The sequence below is a fragment of the Mizuhopecten yessoensis genome, unplaced genomic scaffold (genome assembly GCF_002113885.1).
Source record: "Mizuhopecten yessoensis strain PY_sf001 unplaced genomic scaffold, ASM211388v2 scaffold716341, whole genome shotgun sequence".
Lineage (NCBI taxonomy): Eukaryota > Metazoa > Mollusca > Bivalvia > Pectinida > Pectinidae > Mizuhopecten > Mizuhopecten yessoensis.
The window spans coordinates 283028-307004 of NW_018480068.1; the positions used below are offsets into that span (position 1 = coordinate 283028).

Consider the following 23977-nt stretch of genomic DNA (forward strand, 5'->3'; position numbering starts at 1 on the left):
TTACGATGTGGAAGAAACAGTCTCTATAGTTCCATTACCCCATAGTTGTCTCCCTTGTTTCACGACGCCTCTTAGCCTCCTCCTGTAACTCCCGCTTCCGCAGCCATTTGTCCCTACGATTCACCAGCATTAACTCTCTATTAGCTCTCGCCTTTTCCTGCTTCAAATTGGACCTTTCCTTAGTTGCTTGTGGTTTTGGCTCGCTTCTTGATATCTTCCTCTCTACTTTAGCTTTGAGCTCTTGTTGCTTTATTTCTCTTTTCAATCTAGCTCTTTCTAATTTTTCATCAATTTTCATCTTTTCTACCTTGCCATCTTTGTTTACGGAACATTTCATCATTTTCTCTTCGACTTTTTCTCTCCTTTCCTTTTCTTTCTTCTCCCGTCTTTCTCTTGCTAATTTCCTCCTTTCATTTGAAATACGTGCCATGTGTCCTTTCGCCTGGAACTCTTCGTTTTTAATAATATCTGCCATTATTTCTTTCTCTTCTGAAGTATAACCAATTGCAAGAGGTGGAAGGAGTCGGGGACGCTGATGTGAAATGCCTTCCTCCGCAGAGATCTTGGCCATTAAAACAGACTCTTCTTTGGTATACTGTGGCGCACCAGGAGTTGGTTGAAGCATGTCAACATTTGTTTCTATTTTCGATTTAGACGGTTTGCAGACGTTATCCCTAATATCGAAGGCAACTCCCCCTCTGGCCTTTCTAGGTACGATCCCCTCCTCTTTCAGCTGTTCCATTATGATGTCCTCTGCTTTCCTGGCGATGTTTATCATTGGTGTGCCTTGTTCTACCGGAACACCTCGGGGGCTTCCTCTGATTACCTCGGATACGACACGAGTTTCGGTGGTCTCGAACAAAGACAGTGGAACAGTTTCCATACCCGAGTCTGCCGCCATTGATCCTGTAGTCTCTTGGTTGTTTGACGGTCCAACCTGCCAATAAATAACGTTCCAGTTAACCAATATTCTTCTTTTTCGTAGTGAAAGCAATCGACGTAATATCTTTATAAATCGATCGTGTAACATCTATCAAAACAATGAATCCAAGATTTAGTCTACGATATAAAACTGTAAACGAAACAGAGAGCAAAACATTGATTCGAACCTCCAGCCTTCCGATCTCTGGAACAGAGGGCAAAGCTAGGATTCAAACCACAAGCCTTACTACTTCCGAAACAAAAGCAAAACAGAGATGCATGCCTCCAGATTACCTAGCTTTTAAACAGACGAATGCGTACAAATTTCGAACCTGAAATAGTTAAAAAAAAAAGATATCTTACACACATGTATATAGCCAGGGACAGTATATAAAATAATCCAATTTAACATTAGGTACTACAGATCAACATTGCTCCATAAATTAATGTTAAATTGGTTCACCATGCATTAGCTAAAACTCAATCCCACATAGACCTGACATGCAGACTTATCTCAATCTCAGCCAGAGTCGGACTGAGATGATTGGCAATAAATATGTTTAAACTAAACTGATCACCTACTCCCGAAGTTCAAAGCCAGACTTCGATCCAGGCTTCGATTTCTGAAACCTCTGTATTAATATTTCTCCTGAACTTATACTTCCCCTTAAGGAAAATATAACTTAACTTAATGGAAAACTTAAGATAAAGAACATATATGCGATCGGGGGCTTTGCTTTTAACTTAGAGTAAAAAAACAGTTCTACCTATTATAGATAATCTATACAGAAATTACATCAGTTACCTTGTGTTTTCTTCTGAATCTGTTACAGAGTTTTTGCCATCGTGTCTGTCTTTTCTTCATGTCCTCATTCTTTGGTTTAGTATTGATACAACCCATAGTTTTGCTGAGAGATATTTTTTAGTACATCTATGTTGCAGAAAGCTATTAGACGATCGTGCATAGCAACATCTACTTGTGACGTCAGAACAATAAAGTCGACTATGACGTCATAGATGTACAAGTCTCGTTATCAGTCTGCTACTGATATCTTAAGCGATCAAAATGTGTTTCCGTGATCTACGCCTGTGACGTAGGTTAGTACCCCTGAATAATTCAATGTTTGAAGATGACTTTGAAAATGCTCCCAAGCTACTGTTGACAACTCACTTTTCACATCTACACATAGCTAGCGTATGTGACAAGCGTCTAGCTGACACTAACATTACTCCTACAGAAGTAAGTGACATTATTGGTAGACTAGACTGCTCTAAAGCCGTTTGAACTGGCCTTGTAAGTGCGCAACTGTTGAAAGATTAGTGATCCTTGGAGCAAAATATTTAATGAATCTCTATCCTCTGCTACATTTCTTAAAATATGGAAACAGACAAATGTGACGCCTGTTTATAAAAAAGGGAATAAGTCGTCTATGTCAAATTATTGACATATTTCTTTCTCATCTATAGGTTTGGATATATACTGAACAAAAAAAGAAACGCACAAATAATCTCAACGGATACTCTAAGTTCAGCCACATTAATTTTCCACGTTGGCATTTTGATTTCGCCATTGACTGAGATGCCACACTTAACGCAAGTTCAGAGGGGTAGAGCAATTGCGATGTTGATGGATGGTCATAGCCAAACTGCTGTCTTAAGGCAGTTTGGTGTTGGCCCGTGTACAATTAACCGTCTCTGTACACGTTTCCGTGCTACTGGGTTAGTTTCCGATCGTCCCAGGAGCGGTCGTTCCCGTGTAACGACCGCACGACAAGACAGGGCGATTCGATTGTCGCACTTGCGCAACAGATTCAAGTCTGCTGTAGAGACTGCGTCGCATACCTTAGATACTCATGGCAGACCCATTAGTCCTCAAACTGCCAGGAACCGTTTGCGTGCCGGGAGAATCATTGCGCGCCGACCTTATGTCGGGCCACCTCTGACACCACGGAGGCGGCAAGTGCGTCTTGACTGGATGCACAGACATGGCCCAAATAGGTTTGGGATGCGTCGACGGAGCATGTGATGTTCACCGACGAGTCTAGATTCTTTCTGTATCGCTCAGATGGAAGAAAAAGGGTATATCGGAGACGCGGTGAGCGTTTCGCCGACGCATGCGTGGTTGAACGCGATAGATCCGGTGGGGCTTCTGTAATGGTTTGGGGAGGCATCTCCCATGGAGCAAAAACCCCTTAGTGGTTCTGGATCAAAACCTCAATGCCGTTCGATACAGAGACCAGATCCTCCAATCACATGTCCTTCCACTTCTCAGACGTCATAACCTAATTTTCCAGCAAGACAATGCTCGACCGCATGTTGCCAGAGTCTGTCGTGATTTTCTCACGGCAAACAACGTCCAGCCTCTGGAATGGCCCCCATATAGCCCCGACATGTCTCCTATTGAGCATCTGTGGGATGAGCTGGACATGCGTATTAGGAAACGTCAAAACCCTCCAACTAACCGCGCCCAGTTGATCGCAGCATTAACACAAGAATGGAACAACATTCCCTTAAGACGTATAAATGTTCTAATGAATTCAATGCATAGGAGAATCCGTGCAGGGATTCGTGCAAAAGGTGCCCACACCAGGTACTGAAGTTTCATTTTGTTTTTCGCGGGTATCCCACTTTGAGTAACTACTGATGACACGAGTGACGTCACACAGACTTTTCTTCTACAGTATTGTAAAGAGTAGACTTGTCCCTTCATATTGATATAAAATTTTGTACAAATTTCCCAAAATATCATAGGCTATTGATTGCATAATTTAATTGTGCGTTTCTTTTTTTGTTCAGTATATAAACTTTATTTTTTACAACAATTACGAAACAAGTTAGTTCAGCTTATATTAATCACTCTTGTTGGCCAAGATGTTAGGGCGCGGAGGGTCTTAAAGTGAGAGGAAACAGGAGTACCCGGCGAACTCCGATGTGGTCGGGCAGTTGACCCCGTACCTGTTCACGTCCTATCGTGGAATCGAACCCCGTCCGCCTTGGTGAAAGGCAAGTCCGCTATCCACTGCGCCAACCGACCACCCGCTGTGGGTTAGTATACGGAATGGTGTGTGTTCAAGCATTTTTATAACTTTCTCCTAGATAACTCCCTTTTTTCACCAAATTAATCTTGCTATAGAACTAGAGACTCGCCTCAAAATTAGCTTCTTTCGATCGTCCATGATATCACCTAAGCAATACATAAATGCAAAGAAATTCGTGATGTTCAGTTATATAAGCAAAGCATTTGATATTTTGTTCAGGTCCAAATATGGCTGAAACAAATTTTCATGTCCCTATGGTCAAATCCATAAAATAATCAAATTTCATAAAATAGATCACTCGAGGGGTTCCTCCTTATTAACAAGACATCCTCCTAAATAGAAATGTTGATGTACATGCTCAAGAAACCAAAGATGTAGACAACTGTCGTCCATTTTTGTTGTACTATTTTGCTTCAAAATTCGTTCATCTAGACATCATGTTCGAACGTTCTTCCTCCCCAACCTTAAAGCAGATTCATCATTGCATAAACTTAAGGAACATTTATATGGGCAGTTTAGTATTGTTCCATCATAATTCTTTTTGTGGAAGTAGATAATTATGGTCAGAATCACCATGCGTGGCTCAGAATGAAATGTAACTCTCTGAATAGGTATCTTTACTCAAAAGGCTTGATTGATAACCCTCTTTGTACACGCAGCGTAACAATTGAAATAAACTCCCACTACCTATTGCGATACCCCCTTACTGTGATCTATTTTCCCTACAATATTTAGATATCACATGTCCCTGTACGTGACTAAGTGGTCAGCTGAGAATGTTTAGTGTGTGTTTTGTCAGAGAATAGTGCCTAAAGTCCTATACTATCGCCAAACGGTCTCTCTCGGAGTACACTCCTCCAACTGTCAGGCGCACTGGCCACTCCAGATATAATCATCTGCGTTTCCTCTTCTGAGTGATAACGCGTTAATCAAGTGTGCACTCTCACAAAAATAGAATGTTTTATTATTCGTATTCATTCTGAAGTGGTTGAATAACTCTATGATTTATTTACAGTCTTGTGTAGACACAGGGGCCGGATATATGAGATATGAAAAAGACATTACACTTGGACCATCAGATTAACAACTAAAGGTTTGTTTTGTGAACAAAAAAATATGTCTCCTGTTATTAGCCAACATTCTTTCCCTTCCTTTGCAAAATAAGATGCGCTAATAAAGTCAAATAACCGTCTATCTAAAATCGTCTTAAATACATTTGTTTTATAAAGTGCAGCTTAGACTAAATGCCATTAGAGTTATGACATCAAAAGTCACGATAACTTAAAAGTTACAACTGAAAAGGTTGCACTCATATGACCTTTGACCTTGAGATCAAAGTTACAGAGACCCTAATGATAGTGTACTGCAATCATCTTAGGGTATATACTGTATACAGATATACTGCACTAGATTCATTAAGATATATTTAGTTACAGACCTGACTAAATGTTACTGAAAAAAACTAATAACAGTGAATTGCGCATTATCTCTGAGTGCTGCAGGTGTAGTTAAAGTTTCGTCATGATATCTTTAACGGTTTTAAAAGTTTCGGTCCGGACAAGAAATTGTAAGGAAAATCGGAAGAAGAAGCGGGAAAAGAACCAGTAGTAAAGCAATATGTCTGCGAAAAAGTAGACAAGTCTTAAGATTTTTGTTTACGAGCGCACCTACGATTTGACCTACAATCAAAAGCAAAGCGATCGTCAGTCCGAGAACATATCTTTGATCATTTTCTTGTTGGAACTCCCGTGTTTTGATCTTGATCAAATCTAGTTATTATTATTCTTCTGCCATTATTTTGTTAACATTTAATCTTTCGATTGATAGCAGATTTGTTAATAGTCTTTCAAGTATACTGTAGACCAAGGTCTAAAAATGTGCATGCAACTTTTTCAAGTAAGTCAAATTTCCAACATGGCCGCGATGACGTCATAGGTCAAAATCTTAAAATGGCCATAACTTAAAACCCTTGATTATACAGCATTCATGCAAATATATCATTGGTAGATAATCATAGGGGCTAACTTTTTCTAACTACATGTTGATACAAAAAGGTCAAATAAAAATCCTCGCTGTTGGGTCAAAGGTCACCAATTTTCAAACTTTTTTGATTTTCATTTTTTTTTTTAGTTTTTTTTGTAGTTTATGTTTTTTTTTATTTCGGTGTCTTCAGTTTATCTGTAACATGTACTGTTAATATTCTACGCTATTTTGAATATTTCCTTTGATCTTTTTAAAATAACGGCAATTTGTTAAAACCTAATTTTCTCCAATGTTCATGATGGTAATTTCATTTGACCATGGTATAAAAGTTTCCCCAGATGTCCCACCTAATTTGGTAACATTTTTTACTTCTTTTTAAAAACCAAAATGGCCGCCATGACGTCACCTTTGGATATGTTTTGTAGACTAACAAACAATGTTTTTCTCAGGAAACATTTTTGTGTCAAAGGTCAACTTTTGGTTTTCGGTAGGGGTCAAAGTTCAAATGCACTATATTTGATAACACACTTTTAAAATCTTCTTCTTACATGTAAGTTCCACAAGGTCTAGAGTCTTGATGTTTGATATTTTTCAATACATTTCTGATATGTTCGCTCAATATTCAGGTATGATGTGGACAACATAAATGCGCATATATTTCGCAGGAAACATTTTTAGCTCACCTGCCCGAAGGGCAAGTGAGCTTATGCCATACCGCAGCGTCCGTCGTCCGTCGTCAACTTTTCCCTTTAAAAGCCTTTATCTCCTGAACGACTGATTGTATTTTAACTAAATTTGATATGAAGCGTCCTTGGGACCAGGGGCTCAATAGATTTATGAAATAAGGGTGTGGCCCCCTAGGGGGTGAGTTAGGGGCCAAAAAGGGGAAAATTTAGAAAAGATTAAAAACTCTTCTTCTCCATTTCCAGAAATGCTAAAACCAAATACTACTCATAGTTGTAAAGGCCTTTGGGTGGTTTATAAAAATTGTGATTTTCATGTCTCCTAGCAGCCCTGTTTGTTCCTGGAGAGGGGGTGAAGTTTAGTATAGTTTATATAGGAAATAAATATAATAGGCCATATCTTCCACTGTTTTGAATGAAAGTTGTTCATATTTGACAGAAATACTTGTTAGGGGGAGGGGATCTGTAGGTAAAAAAAATATGAGCCTGACCCCCTAGGGGGCTGAGTTTGGGGCCGAAAAGGTGGGGGGAATTAAGGGAAAATTCAAAATTCTTTTTCTCCAGTTCTAGAAATGCTAAAACCAAATACTACTCATAGTTGTAAAGGCCTTTGGGTGGTTTATAAAATTGTGATTTTCATGTCTCCTTGTTCGCCCGTTTGTTCCTGGGGAGGGGGTGAAGTTTAGTATAGTTTATATAGGAAATAAACATAATAGGCCATATTTACCATTGTTTTGTATGAAATTTGTTCATATTTGACAGAAATTCTTGTTACGGGAGGAAGGTCTGCTGGTATAATTTTTGTGACCCTGACCCCAAGGGGGCTGAGGGGCGGGGCCTGACGGGCGCAATTTGGCTATATTGCTACAAACAACTTCTTCTGTAGAACTCTGCACTGGATATCAATCATATTTGATCAAAAGTATTCATGGGAGGCATGGATTCAAAATTGTACAAATGGTGTATCTGCCCCCCCCAGGGGGCTGAGGGGCGGGCCATAAAGGGTTATTTGGCTAGACTGCTTTAAGCGACTTCTTCTCTGGAACTAAGAGATAGATATCAACCATATTTGACTGGAAGCATCCCTAGGTGGTGGAGATTCAAAATTGTACAAATGGTGGGGCTGAAGGGCGGGGCCAAAAGGGGGCAATTTGGCTATATTGCTATAAACGACTTCTTCTGTAGCACTATACCATGGATATCGATCATATTTGGCTAACCCCTCAGCTAAGGGGTGGGGCCCAAAACAGTTTATTACTTGAAAATGGTTAAGATCCCCATCGTATAACCATATATACATTGGCTGAGTATAAAGAGAAGAATGCACATTTGCTTCCAGGATGGCCCTTGGGTCTGGCCCCACCCTTGGAGAGATAGTCCCTGGGTCATAACTTTGAAATGGTTGAGATCCCCACCCCAAAACTGTATATACAAATGCTGAGCATAAAGAGACGAATGTAGTCTTGATATTAGAATAGACCCTGGGGTCTGACCAAGCCCCTAGGGACCTAGTTTCTTAGTCACAGCTTGGAAACTGTTGAGATCCCCACCCTATAACCATATATTCAATTGCTGAGTATAAAGAGATGAATGCACATATGCTTCCAGGATGGCCTTGGGGTCTGGCCAACCCTTGGAGACTTAACCCCTTGGTCATAACTTTGAAATGGTTAAGATCCCCATCCAAAAACTATATATACAATTGTTAGGCATAAAAAGACAAATGCAGTCATGATATTAGAATTGATCCTGGGGACTGGCCACAACCCCAGGGACCTAGTTTATGAGTCACAGCTTGGAAGCAGTTGAGATCACCACCCCATAACCATACATTAAATTGCTGGACATGGAAAATCTAATACAGATATGCTACAAGGATTGGCATTGGGGTCTGGCATATTACCTTGGATCTCATTTGGAGAATATTTTGCTATGATTGCTTAGATATCCAGGTGAGCGATACAGGCCCTCTGGGCCTCTTCTTAGTTGACCAGGTCATGTTTTGAGTTATTTAGTGGTCAAATTTCATATGTGCTATTTCAGGGTAACAACTTGTCTAGAGTCGTACTATTGGATACATAACATGGTCAGGTAATTGGCTAACAAGTTTGCAAAAATGATTGACATTGATCGACTTTCAAGGTCACAGAGGTCATATACGTTAAGATATTCAAACCACTTTTTATGAATTACCAATATTCTCAATGTAACGATATTTGGCAAGAAGCATGCTTGAGTTATGGGCTTTAAAGTTTGTGCAAATGAACGACCTTGACCTACTATAAATACAATTTTAGAAATTAAAGTCAAAAACCGTTTTCATTTTTGTGCGATTTAGGCGTTTTCTCAGGACTCTCAGTACTCTGATTTATATTTAGACCTACAAAAAAGCAGTTTATATTGAACAATCTTTTTCTATGATACCAAGAAGCAACGAGTAATATTTGTAAGGCAGAATCATAGTGGAAAGATGGGTTGTAGGTCTTAGGAGGTTTAAAAATGGGTCATTTCCAATGGAGAAAAGCCCGTCAAATTGTTAGCCAACAATTTCTAGTAGTATTAATTGGTGTACCGTTGAATAACCGGGTTGAAACCAGACTAATATTTATATAACAGTGTGATTTCGAATAAAAATAGTTATAAAGACATTTTGACACATAGTGCTTAGACAGATGGAGATAACCGTTCACGCAGATTTCTCAAACAGTGTAAACACGACAATGCATTTTTTGGAAGTGTTTGAAAACAAAATGTACAGTGGGCGTCCGTCAGTCTGGGTACTATAGTGTCTGTGTACAGTAGGCGTCCGTCAGTCTGGGTACTATAGTTTCTGTATACAGTGGGCGTCCGTCAGTCTGGGTACTATAGTTTCTGTGTACAGTGGGGGTCCGTCAGTCTGGGTACTATAGTGTCTGTGTATAGTGGGTGTCTGCCAGTCTGAGTAGTTCAGTTTCTGTGTTCAGTTGGCGTCCGTCAGTCTGGGTACTGTAGTGTCTGTGTTCAGTGGGCGCCAGTAAGTCTGGGTACTATAGTTTCTGTGTTCGGTGAGCGTTCGTCAGTCTAGGTACTATAGTTCATGTTCACAGTGGGCGTCTGCCTGTCTGGGTACTATAGATTTTGTATACAGTTGGCGTCCGTCAGTCTGGGTACGATAGTTTCTGTTTACAGTGGGCGTCTGCCAGTCTGGGTACTATAGTTTCTGTATACAGTGGGCGTCCGTCAGTCTGGATACTAAAATTTCTGTGAACAGTGGGCGTCCGTCAGTCTGGGTACTATAGTTTCTGTGTACAGAGGGCGTCTGTCAGTCTGGGTACTATAGTTTCTGTGTACAGTGGGCGTCTGCCAGTCTGGGTACTATAGTTTCTGTGTACACTGGGCGTCTGCCAGTCTGGGTACTATAGTGTCTGTGTACAGTGAACATCTGTCAATCTGGGTACTATAGTTTCTGTGTACAGTGGGCGTCCGTCAGTCTGAATACTATAGTTTCTGTGTACAATGGGCGTCCGTCAGTCTGAATACTATAGTTTCTGTGTACAGTGGGCGTCCGTCAGTCTGAATACTATAGTTTCTGTGTACAGTGGGCGTCCGTCAGTCTGAATACTATAGTTTCTGTGTACAGTGGGCGTCCGTCAGTCTGAATACTATAGTTTCTGTGTACAGTGGGCGTCCGTCAGTCTGAATACTATAGTTTCTGTGTACAGTGGGCGTCCGTCAGTCTGAATACTATAGTTTCTGTGTACAGTGGGCGTCCGTCAGTCTGAATACTATAGTTTCTGTGTACAGTGGGCGTCCGTCAGTCTAGGTACTACACTTTCTGTGTACAGTGGGCGTCCGTCAGTCTGAGTACTATGGTTTCTGTGTACAGTGGTCGTCTGTCAGTCTGGGTACTATAGTGTATGTGTTCAGTGGGCGTCCGTCAGTCTAGGTTTTTTAGTTTCTGTGTACAGTGGGCATCTGTCTGTCAGGATAGTATAGTACCTGTGTACAGTGGGCGTCCGTCAGTCAGGATACCCTAGTGTTGTGTACAGTGGGCGTTAGTCAGTCTGGGTACTATAGTTTCTGTGCACAGTGGGCGCTCTACAGTCAGGATACTATAGTTTCTGTGTACATTTGGCGCTCGTCAGTCAGCATACTATAGCGTCTGTGTACATTTGGCGCTCGTCAGTCAGGATACTATAGTTTCTGTGTACATTTGGCGCTCGTCATTCGGGATACTATAGCGTCTGTGTACATTTGGCGCTCGTCAGTCAGGATACTGTCTGTACAGTTTGCGTTCGTCATTCTAAACAACAGTTTCTGTGTAGAGTTAAACATCGTTAGTTTGGACATTTGTTTTCAACAATTATCAATATATTTTAAATGATTAATGTGTATTCGTGTGGTATTGCTCTCTTCCACGATATGCCAAATAATACTGCGAAGACATAAAAAATAAAGATGAATAACATGACCTAATTCTAGGAACATGTTCAAACAACATTACGTTTTTTATGGACACAAAGAATGATTCAACGAGAAAGACGATATTTTCGGGGTTATATATTTTTATTTCTTGACAAATAGGTGTATGTAAAATATCGTGGCTTAAACTGTGCAGCATTTCACCTAAACAGCGTCTCTTGCTGACTATTTTTCCTTTTGACCTTCTCCAGAATCAAATCCTTTCTCATCCAGACCTTCCTTTGATTTACTATTCGTTACGATGTGGAAGAAACAGTCTCTATACTTCCATTACCCCATAGTTGTCTCCCTTGTTTCACCACGCCTCTTAGCCTCCTCCTGTAACTCCCGCTTCCGCAGCCATTTGTCCCTACGATTCACCAGCATTAACTCTCTATTAGCTCTCGCCTTTTTCTGCTTCAAATTGGACCTTTCCTTAGCTGCTTGTGGTTTTGATTCGCTTCTTGATATCTTCCTCTCTACTTTAGCTTTGAGCTCTTGTTGCTTTATTTCTCTTTTCAATCTAGCTCTTTCTAATTTTTCATCAATTTTCATCTTTTCTCCCTTGCCATCTTTGTTTACGGGACATTTCATCATTTTCTCGTCGACTTTTTCTCTCCTTTCCATTTCTTTCTTCTCCCGTCTTTCTCTTGCTAATTCCCTCCTTTCATTTGAAATACGTGCCATGTGTCCTTTCGCCTGGAACTCTTCGTTTTTAATAATATCTGCCATTATTTCTTTCTCTTCAGAAGTATAACTAATTGCAAGAGGTGGAAGGAGTCGGGGACGCTGATGTGAAATGCCTTCTGCCGCAGAGATCTTGGCTATTAAAACAGACTCTTCTTTGGTATACTGTGGCGCACCAGGAATTGGTTGAAGCATGACAACATTTGTTTTTATTTTCGTTTTAGACGGTTTGCAGACGTTATCCCTAATATCGAAGGCAACTCCCCCTCTGGCCTTTCTAGGTACGATCCCTTCCGCTTTCAGCTGTTCCATTATGATGTCCTCTGCTTTCCTGGCGATGTTTAGCATTGGTGTGCCTTGTTCTACCGGAACACCTCGGGGGCTTCCTCTGATTACTTCGGTTACAGCACGAGTTCCGGTGGTCTCGAACAAAGAAAGTGGAACAGTTTCCATACCCGAGTCTGCCGCCATTGATCCTGTAGTCTCTTGGCCGTTTGACGGTCCTACCTGCAAATTAATAAAGTTGCAGTTAACCAATATTCTTGTTTTTCGTAGTGAAAGCAATTGACGTTATATCTATGTGAATTTATTGCGTAACATCTATCAAGGCTAAGTTTAGTCTAAGGCTAAGACTAAGCTTTAGTCTGCAATACAAAACTGTATACAAAACAGAGCAAAATGTTGATTCGAACCTTTAGCCTTCCGATCTCTGGAACAAAGAGAAATACATAGATGCAAACCACACGCCTTTCTTACTCCACAAAAGAGCAAAACATACATTCGAGCTTCCAGCATTTCTATTTCTGAAACAAAGGGCAAAACAGAGATTCGAACATCCAGCCTACCTATCTTTGAAACTGACGGAAAGCCACAAAAAAACACCCTGAAGGGGCAGACAGAGTTTCGAATAGGAAATAGTTGTATCTGTTTCAGGACAAAGAAACACTTTTTCCTGGTGCTGTTATAAAAACTATACTGATACCATATTAACCTATAGTAGCAAGGACTGCTGCACGTACAAACCATAGGCGTAATAGATGTTAGTGTATTACAACAGATACTGTTCATTTATGGTAAAAGGTGAGACTCAGGTTGAGGTAGACTAAAAGTGTTTATGACAGTAGTTTGGCAAGCCAATTTCACATATTTTTCAAAGAGGAAAGTCGATTCTGGATTTCGTTAAATAGTATGTAAGATGTTGTATATAGCGTGTGAGACACCCTACATAGTATGTAAGATGTTGTATATAGCGTGTTAGACACCCTACATAGTATGTAAGAAATTGTATATAGCGTGTGAGACACCCTACATAGTATGTAAGATATTGTATATAGCGTGTGAAACACTCTACATAGNTAAGATAGTGTATATAGCGTGTGAGACACCCTACATAGTATGTAAGATATTGTATATAGCGTGTGAGACACCCTACATAGTATGTAAGATATTACATATAGCGTGTGAGACACCCTACATAGTATGTAAGATATTGTATATATAAGATGTTGTATATAGTATCGTCTAGTCATCAGTTTCCGCGCGTTATGTATTTCCGCGCAGTCATTTTATCAAGCTATAATCTCGTAACTACGTGATCTGCTGGACACAACACAAGGATATTTTAGACGTTTGGCCATCGTCTGTAAACTGACACAAAATTACCGGAAGTTTGTCCGGAAAACATAAGAATTAATCACTGATTAAAAAACACGCATAAATATGCAGATTTGCTTAATGCACTTTTTATCTTGCTCAAAATGAACCCATACCTGTACAAATCTTTCTCCTTAACTTATATTTCCCCATAAGGAAAATATTACTGAAATTAATGGAAAATCTTAACTTAAGATAAGGAACATATATGCGATCGGGGCCTAGCTTTGAACCGTAGAGTAAAAATCAGTCCTACCTATTATAGATAACCTATACAGAAATTACGTCAATTACCTTATGTTTTCTTCTTATTCTGTTACAGAGTCTTTGCCATCTTGTCTGACTTTTCTTCCTGTCCTCATTCTGGGATTTAGTATTGATACAACCCATAGTTTTGCAGAGAGATATTCTAAAGCAGCTAAGTTGTAGAAAGCTAAGCGATCGTACATAGCAACACCTATTTGTGACGTCAGGACAATAAAGTGGACTATGACGTCATAGATGCGCAAGTCTCGTTAGCAGTCTGCTACTGATATCTTAAGCAGCAAGGACGTGATAACGGGTCATTTGTAAATTTCATAAACAATTAAATTATGCTTCATAAGAGTCCGCTAAGTTACATTGGGAAAAGCTTTCTTCAACTTATAACTATTTAATGAATTTGTAAGCTGAATCTATCGCATTGATGTTATCCGCCATTGTACAAGATATTTGTGAAGTATTGGTATTATGTATATGCCTATATGCAATGTGCACTTGGTAATAAATTGAATTGAATTGAAAGTGATGCCATAATGAATTGATTCTCGTCAAATATATATGATCTCTTATAGATATAGCAGTTTACTTGGGTAAATATGGAGCTTTGGTCAACATTAATGTAACAGCTTTGCCTTGTTGTTAAATAAAACCTCCCTATGTGATAGATACAGAGAAAACTCAGCAGGTGTGATACTGTAGTTGTGTATACAGGGGGCGATCATCAGTCTGGACACATTGGTTTCTGTGTAGAATAGACGCTCGTCAGTCCTGACACTATAGTTCCGCCATATATAACTTTCAAAATTCACTGATATGCCCTTGTTCATATAATAAATATATCATTTAATGTGTTTATTGACTTGTGTTTTTCAGAATAAGTTAATAAAAGACATTGTTAATAGTGAGTACTTGTATACCACACAAGAATGAGATAGGTACAATTCAATTAAAGATAGGTTCAGATAGGAAGAATTAAACCTCTCTTCAATTGAATTGAACCTATCTTTATAGGTTATGGGCGGATTGGTCGAGTGGTTAACACTCAGGCCTTACACGCAGGCGGCCGGGGTTCAATTCCCGAAGTCGTCGTACGCATGGATATTCAGAGAAATTGTTTTTCTCCTGCCCAAACAACTCCAATTACCCAAGTGGAGTATTAATTGGTGTGGGATGGATGTTGCGGTACCTGTGCTGTAGCATTCAAGGGAGGTGGCACTGTAAATGTGGAAGCACGGTCCCACTACAAACAGAACACATTACATCTCCAGCATATACGCTGTCGTACACACATAGGGAGCCAGGTGGCATAGGACTAGTAGTTTGCGACTGATAAGGCAGCTCCTGCGAATTCCTCAAAATTGTATTGGTATGCTAATTGTATTAATTGGATATCTATGTACTGTAAAGCGCTTTAGAGATGCTTATGTTAGCTAGATAGGGCGCTATATATGTATATATGTATATTATTTTATTATTAATAGAACATATCTTCAACTGAATCTATCTTACTTGAAGTAAGGTGCAATTATTTGAATATGTGTACCTTCTACGTAAGTTGCATCGGATTTTGTCAGTAACCCTGACGAGTTGTCACTAGTTGTTTTATAAACAATTAGACTAGTCAGTCTGTTTAAATAACTTCATGCTTGAACATTTATAAAAGTCTTCGTAGGTTCATGGGTAGTCGGGTAGTCGGGTAGAGGGATCGCGCATCCGTCAACACACTTGCCTTTCACCAAGGGTCTGGGTACTATAGTTTCTATGAACAGTGGGCGTCCGTCAGTCTGGGTACTATAGGTTTTATGTACAGTAGGCGTCCGTCAGTCTGGGCACTACAATTTCTGTGTAGAGTGGGCGTCCGTCACTCTGGGTACTATAGTTTCTGTGTACAGTGGGCGTCTGTTAGTCTGGGTACTATACTTTCTGTGTACAGTGGGCGTCCGTCAGTCTGGGTATTATAGTTTCTGTGTATAGTTGGCGTCCGTCAGTCTGGGTACAATAGTTTCTGTGTACAGTGGGCCTCCGTCAGTCTGGGTACTAAAGTGTCTGTGTACAGTGGGCGTCCGTCCGTCAGGAAATTATAGTGTCTGTGTACATATGGGCGTCCGTCAGTCTGGGTACTAAAGTGTCTGTGTACAGTGGGCGTCCGTCAGTCAGGAAATTATAGTTTCTGTGTACGGTGGGCGTCCGTAAGTCTATAGGGGAAATATAGTTTCTTTGTTCAGTGAGCGTCCGTCAGTCTGGATACTATAGTTTCTGTGTACAGTGGGCATTCGTCAGTCAGGAAATTATAGTTTCTGTGTACAGGCGGCGTCCGTCAGTCTTGGTATTTTAGTTTCTGTGTTCAGTGGGCGCACTTCAGTCGGGATACTAAAGTTTCTGTGTACAGTTGGCGTTCGTCAGTCAGGAAACTATAGTTCTGTGTAAAGTTGGCGTTCGTCAGTCAGGATACTATAGTTATGTGTACAGGTGGCGCTCTTCAGTCAGGATACTATAATTCTGTGTACAGTTGGCGCTCGTCAGTCAGGACACTATAGTTTCTGTGTACAGTTGGCGCTCGTCAGTCAGGATACTATAGTTTCTGTGTACATTTGGCGCTCGTCACTCACTCAGTCAGGATACTATAGTTTCTGTGTACATTGGGCGCCGGTCATGACCAGTATATGTTTCTAAAGGTATAGATCTACATGACTTTTTTCTATTTGTTAACCTTATATTATCAAACGTTGAATTTATATATTTCAGGGGTGTCGGAGCAATGAAAGGATTTAAAACAATCTAAGAGTTTAAATGACACAAGATTAGTCTATACATAAACAGTTTTTTCGAAAAGTGACAAAAACATCATATTTTAAACAAATGAATACTTCCCGCCCACAAACTTTTGTAAGGGAGGTGAAAAGAACAGCAAGACCATACAATCTAACCGATAAACACATTTTCTTTCCCTATAATGTACGTGTTGTCAAACTTTTTAATTTCCTATTTATTTCCCTGTGTAATAACCTTTATTTTTTAATTTCAATATAAATCGTACATGCTAAATAATACAAGTATCGCATGGTTACTCGACATTTTTCTCAATGACTGAAGCGACTCTCTACGTTGTCTGAAGTTGGCAAAACACACGGGACTGGAAACAAGAGCTAAAGAATATCTGGGCTAACGTTAAAAAATACATAGAAAAGGTAAGGTAAACAATAAGCTCTGATAAAAAATATGGTTAATTACCATATTGATAATGAAGAACTTCATTTGTCGACGATCGCGACAAGTGTGTTGACAACCGACCCTCGCTCTGCACCACCCTCCCCCCCGAAATAACTCTCACAATCAAATGAAAAACGTGAAACAACAGCTACGTAAACACGTTGTAAATAAGTGCATCTTGGAAGATTGTTGAATATTGTGTTATTTTAATCCATTGATTTATATATCGTTCATCTAACAACATACTCGGAAAAATTTCATCAGATCAGGAAGCCTAAATTATTCGGGATTTTTAAATTTGTGACCGAAGTAACTATGCAACCAAAGACATTATCCAAATAAGATAGGAAAAGACATTCAAAATACAAGTACCATTTTATTGTCACTGACAGACAAGAACAAACACCATTAAGATAATCTCGTCCTAAAAATATACAAACACCATTAAGATGATTTGACACACTTCAAAAAGGATGCAGGCTTATCAAGGCTTGTCCGTCAAATCACAAATCACTCTGCACTGGGTGACTACCATCAGACTGGAGGAAGGCTATAACATCACGCCAATCTACAAAAAGTGTAACCGCCACCTTGCCAGCAATGTCTCACTTACCTAGGCCTGCGTCTGTTCAAAACTTCTCGAACACGTCATCTGTAAACACCTCCTCACGCACTTTGAAAATAACAACATTCTGACAGAAGTACAACATAGATTTCGAAAAAAACATTCTTGTGAAACCCAACTCCTTGTCACAACCCAGGTCCTTCTTTCCCGATTCGACCAAAAGAAACAAATTGACATGGCTATTTTAGCCTTTGACACGGTCCCGCAGTCACTTTTTGTACAAACTTGACCACTATGGCGTTCATCCCGACATATTGATTTAGGAAGCTTGACATGTTTTAGGTTTTAAACCAGTTACATTGAATCATATTATTTGTACGGATCTTCAAAATTATTTAATACCTTTACTTTCTTTTTGCTGAGGAAATATTAAATCTTAACAGGTGATATTATAATTAATCAATTTTACCTGCATAAAACCTTTTTAACAAAAAATAATGTTCTGCCTTTTGAATTGATTTGATATGTAAGATTGCAGCAATATTAAGACACCAGGATGGCTACCACCACTGAGGACAGCTCAAGCAACAATGGAAACAGAAGTGTATCTGATATGAGCAAGTCTGAATTAGAAATGTATCGTCATGGACCAGAAACAGAGTTGTCTGCCCTTGTTTGTCATGCTTCAGAATCTGGAGATTTTACTGCTCTGAGGGATTACTTACAGGTAAGATGGCCATTTATGTCACAACAAACAACAAATGTCTGTTTCGTAATGAAATCTAAAATGAATGCACAAATCCTAAACTTTTGTATGCACAGTGAGAATTAAAAAGTTAATTCTGCTATTTATTGTAAAGTAATTGAAACAATTATAGTTCAAACATTTTTAATACTATGCATATGAAATTACTGCTCTTGACGTTTATATTAGATACTGTCGGACACAGAGCCTGAAAAGATCAATGAAACTGACAAAGCGGGAATGACAGCTCTACATTTTGCTGTTTCTTGCCAAAACGTACGTGATGATTGTATACAGTAACTGAGTAAGGTTAGTTAGGTTACAGTTAGCCTTATTATGGATTTATTTATCAACACAACGGTAACATTTAATTTTTGTGAGGGAAATGTGTGACAGTGGATATGAATTTTATTGTATCAGTACTGAATTGAAGATTTCCTTTCTGTATTTGTCATAATATGCTTCAGATAATTAACGTCTGAACTTTGATATTGTGCAGTTTGTGCAAATTTTTAAAGGAACGAAATGGGGTCCAAATATTACATTAATATTCACATAAAGACAACTTTTCTAAAACTTGTATTGCTTTATATGTGCAGTTTGTGGTATCAATTTTTTTCTACAATAAATAAGTGAGTTGTTTAATGTGATTTTTGAAATAGCTGCATGCAGTGAGTATGCTGATACGCCACGGAGCAGACGTGGGTGCACAAGATGTGCTTGGCTTCACTCCACTGTTCCTAGCTACCGGTTAGTAACATTGTTTAACTAAGCAATTGGATCCAATGCAAAGAGAAGGAAAGATGAAGCAAACACGTCGGGATTCTGTAATTTATCTAAGAAATAATCAATGTATGTGCATGTATTATGGTGGAATAGATAATGAGGATGAGAAAATGTTGGAAAAACAAAGGCCAATTGTACAGTTGGTTGTTTATCCAACATTTTTGAATCCCGAGTCCAAGCATGATGAGTTTGTCAGATTTTAAGTAGTCTAGAAGGTAAAATAGAATTTTTTGTTCGGCTGGGGAGGGCAAAATGTTGGTCTGTTGGAAAATAATTCACGCTCGTGCATAGTCTATCGACCAATTATACACGATTATTAACCAATGAAAATAGTCGTTACAAAAATCGTAAACATGGTAGAGTTACTAATATCCACTTACAACCCCCACAACCAGTTGGTCACCATCTCCATTCGGTGGATCCAAGTCTATCGATTTAGTTTCATTATTATGGTCCAGAATGAAAAGAAAATGATTGTGTACTGTATACACAGAACAATTATACTGAAGTGTTTGGTGTTTAGTAAAATATAAGTCCATCCTTCAAATTTTTTGATTGCAGTTTCCCTACACAAAATATGTTAGTGGTTGGTGGATAGGGAACTTTTTATTTTCAGAAATCTCATATTTCAATGTATAAAACCGTTATATGTTTTAGTGCTTTTTCAGAAAGCAAAATATTTTTACCAAAAGTTCCAAAAAAGGGATAGAGTGTAGATGCCATTTTCAGTGAGTTGGTCAGGAAACTGCAAATAAATAATTGTTAAAGGATGGCCTAATTTGCTGTATTTTGTACATTAGATATTTGTTGTTTAGTTCTTTGGTGAGGAATTCTTTGGCTGTATTTTGTAGGTCGTTACCCAAATTTGGAGGTGGCCAAGTACCTACTGACTGAAGGAAAATCTGACGTTAATGTAAAAACACACAGTGGGGCCACTCCACTCCATGGGGCATCTCTACAGGGGAACATTGGTAAGGGGCTGTTACAATTACTGACTCACTCCTACTGCATTAGGCCTGTAATATTCTAGAAACCATTCAAGGGTTCCAACAGGCCTTGAAAAGGCCCTAAAACAAAGTAGTTGGCGGCCCTGAGAAAACCTTAAATTGAAGAAAAAAAATGTCTTGAAAGGGTCAAAATGAGCCTTGAAATTGACTGAATAATTATTGAACTATAATTGTATATCAATTTTGGTGGTTTTGTGGTATTATTCTCATAAAAAAGAAATCAGGAAATATAAGTTATTTTCTAGATTTTTGGACTACCAACAAGTAGTGGAGTACATATCTAGATATCTGTACTTTAAGAATTTGCAAATGGCAGGAGTTTGTATACCTTGAAATTTTACTGAAAAAGGCCCTTAAAAGACTCTTATAAAACTTTGAATTTCATAGTAAATTCCTGTTTGAACCCTTGTTTACTATCTAATAGAAATATTTCAAATATCATCACTGAAACATTATTTTCATAACCCTCAGGCTAAAGTCAATACCAAAATCAGTGGTAACATTTTTGTTGTCAATTTTGTATGCATGCCTTACATTTTAAACTATCAATATATATATACTTTGATAATTCTCAACATGGAGAAGTATGTTCTATGATCCTAACAAAACAGTAGCAAATTTTTTAAATGTTACTTTGTTATCAGGGAATGAAAAAAATGTCATGTAAAATGTGAAAACTGATCAATTCTTCAAATGTGATTTAATGCCATATTGCCATTGAGATGTTGATATACTGTGTAGATTGTTTGAAGTTGCTGCTGGAATGGAATGGCGACCCACGAATAGAAGATGAAGATGGAACCACCCCATTTGAACTAGCAAAGGACGACGAGACCAAGGCGGTCCTCCATGATGCCATTATAGTGTTTGATGCCAAGAGAGACACAGTGGGTTTGTAGTACATTCTTACATCTTACATTGGACTGCTGAGCTCTGAGTTTACAGTACTGAGCTCTTGAGTTTACACTGCTGAGCTTTGCATTTACACTGCTGAGCCCTGAGTTTACACTGCTGAGCTCTGAATTTACACTGCTGAGCTCCGAGTTTACACTACTGAGATCTGAGTTTACACTACTGAGCTCTTGAGTTTACACTACTGAGCTCTTGAGTTTACACTTCTGAGCTCTTAGTTTACACGGCTGAGCTTTGAGTTTACACCACTGAGCTCTAAGTTTACACCACTGAGCTATTGAGTTTAACCTGCTAAGCTCTGAGATTACACTGTTGAGCTCTGAGTTTACACTACTGAGCTCTTGAGTTTACACTGATGAGCTCTTAGTTTACACTACTGGGCTCTTGAGTTTACACTGCTGAGCTCTTGCATTTACACTGCTGAGCTCTGAGTTTAAACTACTGAGCTCTGAGTTTACACTGCTGAGCTCTGAATTTACACTGCTTATCTCTGAGTTCACACTGCTGAGCTCTGAGTTTTCACTACTGAGCTCTTGAGTTTACACTTCTGAGCTCTTAGTTTACACGGCTGAGCTTTGAGTTTACACCACTGAGCTCTGAGTTTACACCACTGAGCTATTGAGTTCTGAGTTTACACTGCTGAGCTCTGAGTTTACACTACTGAGCTCTGAGTTTACACTGCTGAGCTCTGAGTTTACACTACTGAGCTCTTGAGTTTACACTGCTTAGCTCTTGCATCTACACTGCTGAGCTCTGAGTTTACACTGCTGAGCTTTGAATTTACACTGCTGAACTCTGAGTTTACACTGCTGAGCTCTGCCTTTACGCTGACTGCCCTTATCAATGCTCGGAAGTTTACACTGAGGGAAAAGGTCTTGACCTTCGCTCATATAGATAAGGTATACATTTGTGCACACTTTAAGTTCTTAGTTTACACTGACAAGTTTTGAGTTAAATACTCTTGAGCTCTGCATTATATCCCCAATTGAGTTCTGTAAATACAGTTTCTAAATATCATTACACTGCTGAGTTTCAGGTTTACACTGATAATCTCTAAGTTAATATCTTTTCTGTTGACAGATGCTATTTGTGCCTGGTGTAAGCAGATCCCCAAGGCAGGTCTGAAGAGGTGTGGTCGGTGTCACGTGACCATGTACTGTCAGCGTGATTGTCAGGTGAAGCACTGGAAAGAAGGAGGACATCGCATTGCTTGCTCAGGTGAATAATGGGCCAGTGATATTATACTAGTTAGTAAGTCATCTGTAATAGTATATATTGCAGTATTCACGAAGAATTTTGATGTTGTACAGTGTTGTTTCTTGGTGGAATTAATTACAGATCGAGAGAAAGTGATCAAGTGTACATATATTCTAGTTAGTTACAAACATCAAATGGTTTAAAAAGTGTGACATTCATTCAAATTTAAAGATTCATTTGTTTATAACAAACTTTTCTGTGAAATTTGTTTGAATCAATGCTAAGGTCATGAAATATGACTGAGATATGATTATTATATCTTGAAAATTTTCACTTACTTGTAAATTGAAATTCACTTCTTGGCCTAAAACTCCCAACAGAGTTTTAAGTACCTACAGGTTGATATTTTATGGTGCGTAAATTGAATTTGGCAAGACTAGTTAGCTATAAACATTTCAGCACTCTAACCACAAGGTTAATTTCGTGGAATTGCTATATACAATACTGTGTACTAATATCTACAGTCAAGACAACACTTGGCCTTCATTACAAAGAGTGTTGAATGTTGAATTGCGGCTTACAAACACTTTCTTCTGCACTGTAAAATATTTTGAAACCTTTGGCTATATCCAAAGAACGTGCTCTTTGGAATTTAGAGATAAAAAAGTGTCAATTTAACTGTGAATATTCAGTATCTGGTCAGTTGCGCCGAGAAATATACTTTCATACTGAAAAGTCAAATTGAGTTGCATTATTTTGTAATTGCAAGATTGTCATATGAATGAAAAGATCACCATGTGATATTCTTTGATAATGTTTTGCTTCAGGCTTTATTGTGGCGCGACCCTTTCATGCTAATGAGAGGAAGGGACAAGGCATACAGACCTCCTTCTACAGAGTCATGGGCTCCACGAAACCCAATGTCAAGGTCTTCATGCGCAACGCCAGTGAAGCCCCACAGAAAATGGAATTTCTCAGGAACAAGAGATTTGTCGTCAAAGTACAGGTTCCAATTGGTAAGTTGTAAATAACTGTGGGGAACGCATTGAAAACGTGTCTTTTACGCTGACTGTGTTTAAAACATATACAGTACAACCTCAACATAATGCTCCTTTCATTTGCCACCTCGTTTTCCGCAAACCTATTTCAGTGTCGCTTTTTCTCATTTTCTCAAGAATTCCCTTATACATTTCCTTCAATTTATTGCCCAACCTCTTGATAAGGACAAACTTTCTGTGGACAAATTGGGGCAGTATAACGAGGTTTTACTGTATGTGCATGAGGGTTGGTTACTTTGGCAGTTACTTTATGAACGATACAGAAATCTAAATTAAAGAAATATATGATTGGTAGCTAGGGTAATCTAGGTTACAGAAATGTTGATGGAAGGGTGTTTCACAGGACTTCCTGAGAGACTACCCTACCATCAACATGTCTGGACTCTTCAAAAATGTATGGGTGGTAGATAGAGAAATGGACTACAAACTTTTCGGAGTGTATGTATTGCTTTATTTTTAAGTTCACTGTGTGATAATAAGTTATGGGAACTTAGGCAACAGAAATATTTTATAGGTGATAGGGAAATTTAGACTACAGAGATATACAGAGATATACTGGGGTAATATACAGAATACATATTTGTTAGCTAGGGTTATACAGAAATATATGTGTGTTAGCTAGGGTAATATACAGAAATGTACCTGTGGTAGCTAAGGTAATGTATGTTGGACTATATACAGAAATGTACCTGTGGTAGCTAAGGTAATGTATGTTGGACTATATACAGAAATGTACCGGTGGTAGCTAAGGTAATGTATATTAGACTATATACAGAAATGTACCAGTGGTAGCTAAGGTAATGTATGTTGGACTATATACAGAAATGTACC

General features: G+C 38.9%; 3 protein-coding genes across 3 annotated transcripts in view; 1 reads left to right on the forward strand and 2 right to left on the reverse strand.

Moving 5' to 3' along the window:
• LOC110443356 (ensconsin-like) lies at positions 1-1874 on the reverse strand. Its single transcript, XM_021487537.1, has 2 exons — positions 1727-1874; positions 1-937 (listed from the first exon to the last, which is right to left on the reverse strand). The coding sequence occupies exons 1-2, from the start codon at positions 1820-1822 to the stop codon at positions 35-37; spliced, it is 999 nt and encodes a 332-aa protein (XP_021343212.1). The 5' UTR covers positions 1823-1874; the 3' UTR covers positions 1-34.
• Positions 1875-11322: 9448 nt separating this feature from the next.
• Positions 11323-13844, reverse strand: LOC110443355 (ensconsin-like). The gene is made up of 2 exons (XM_021487536.1): positions 13700-13844; positions 11323-12259 (listed from the first exon to the last, which is right to left on the reverse strand). Exons 1-2 carry the CDS (start codon positions 13793-13795, stop codon positions 11357-11359), a joined length of 999 nt encoding a protein of 332 aa, XP_021343211.1. The 5' UTR covers positions 13796-13844; the 3' UTR covers positions 11323-11356.
• A 2916-nt stretch (positions 13845-16760) lies between these two features.
• LOC110443367 (tankyrase-1-like) overlaps positions 16761-23977 on the forward strand; it is a 14674-nt gene continuing 7457 nt past the window's right edge. The window contains exons 1-8 of the mRNA XM_021487548.1: positions 16761-16854; positions 17980-18168; positions 18376-18462; positions 18849-18936; positions 19824-19943; positions 20721-20870; positions 21972-22109; positions 22916-23104. Coding sequence (XP_021343223.1) covers positions 17998-18168; positions 18376-18462; positions 18849-18936; positions 19824-19943; positions 20721-20870; positions 21972-22109; positions 22916-23104 — 943 coding nt within the window. The 5' untranslated portion in view covers positions 16761-16854; positions 17980-17997. The remainder of the gene's footprint in view (positions 16855-17979; positions 18169-18375; positions 18463-18848; positions 18937-19823; positions 19944-20720; positions 20871-21971; positions 22110-22915; positions 23105-23977) is intronic.

What these genes read in the sequence shown, in the direction of transcription:
- LOC110443356 (XM_021487537.1), bottom strand. Translation starts at nt 1,822, where the DNA reads ATGGGTTGTATCAATACTAAACCAAAGAATGAGGACATGAAGAAAAGA. An exon ending in GATTCAGAAGAAAACACAAG is followed by an intron (nt 938 to 1,726) that starts GTAACTGATGTA and finishes ATTTATTGGCAG; the next exon opens with GTTGGACCGTCAAACAACCA.
- LOC110443355 (XM_021487536.1), bottom strand. Translation starts at nt 13,795, where the DNA reads ATGGGTTGTATCAATACTAAATCCCAGAATGAGGACAGGAAGAAAAGT. An exon ending in GAATAAGAAGAAAACATAAG is followed by an intron (nt 12,260 to 13,699) that starts GTAATTGACGTA and finishes ATTAATTTGCAG; the next exon opens with GTAGGACCGTCAAACGGCCA.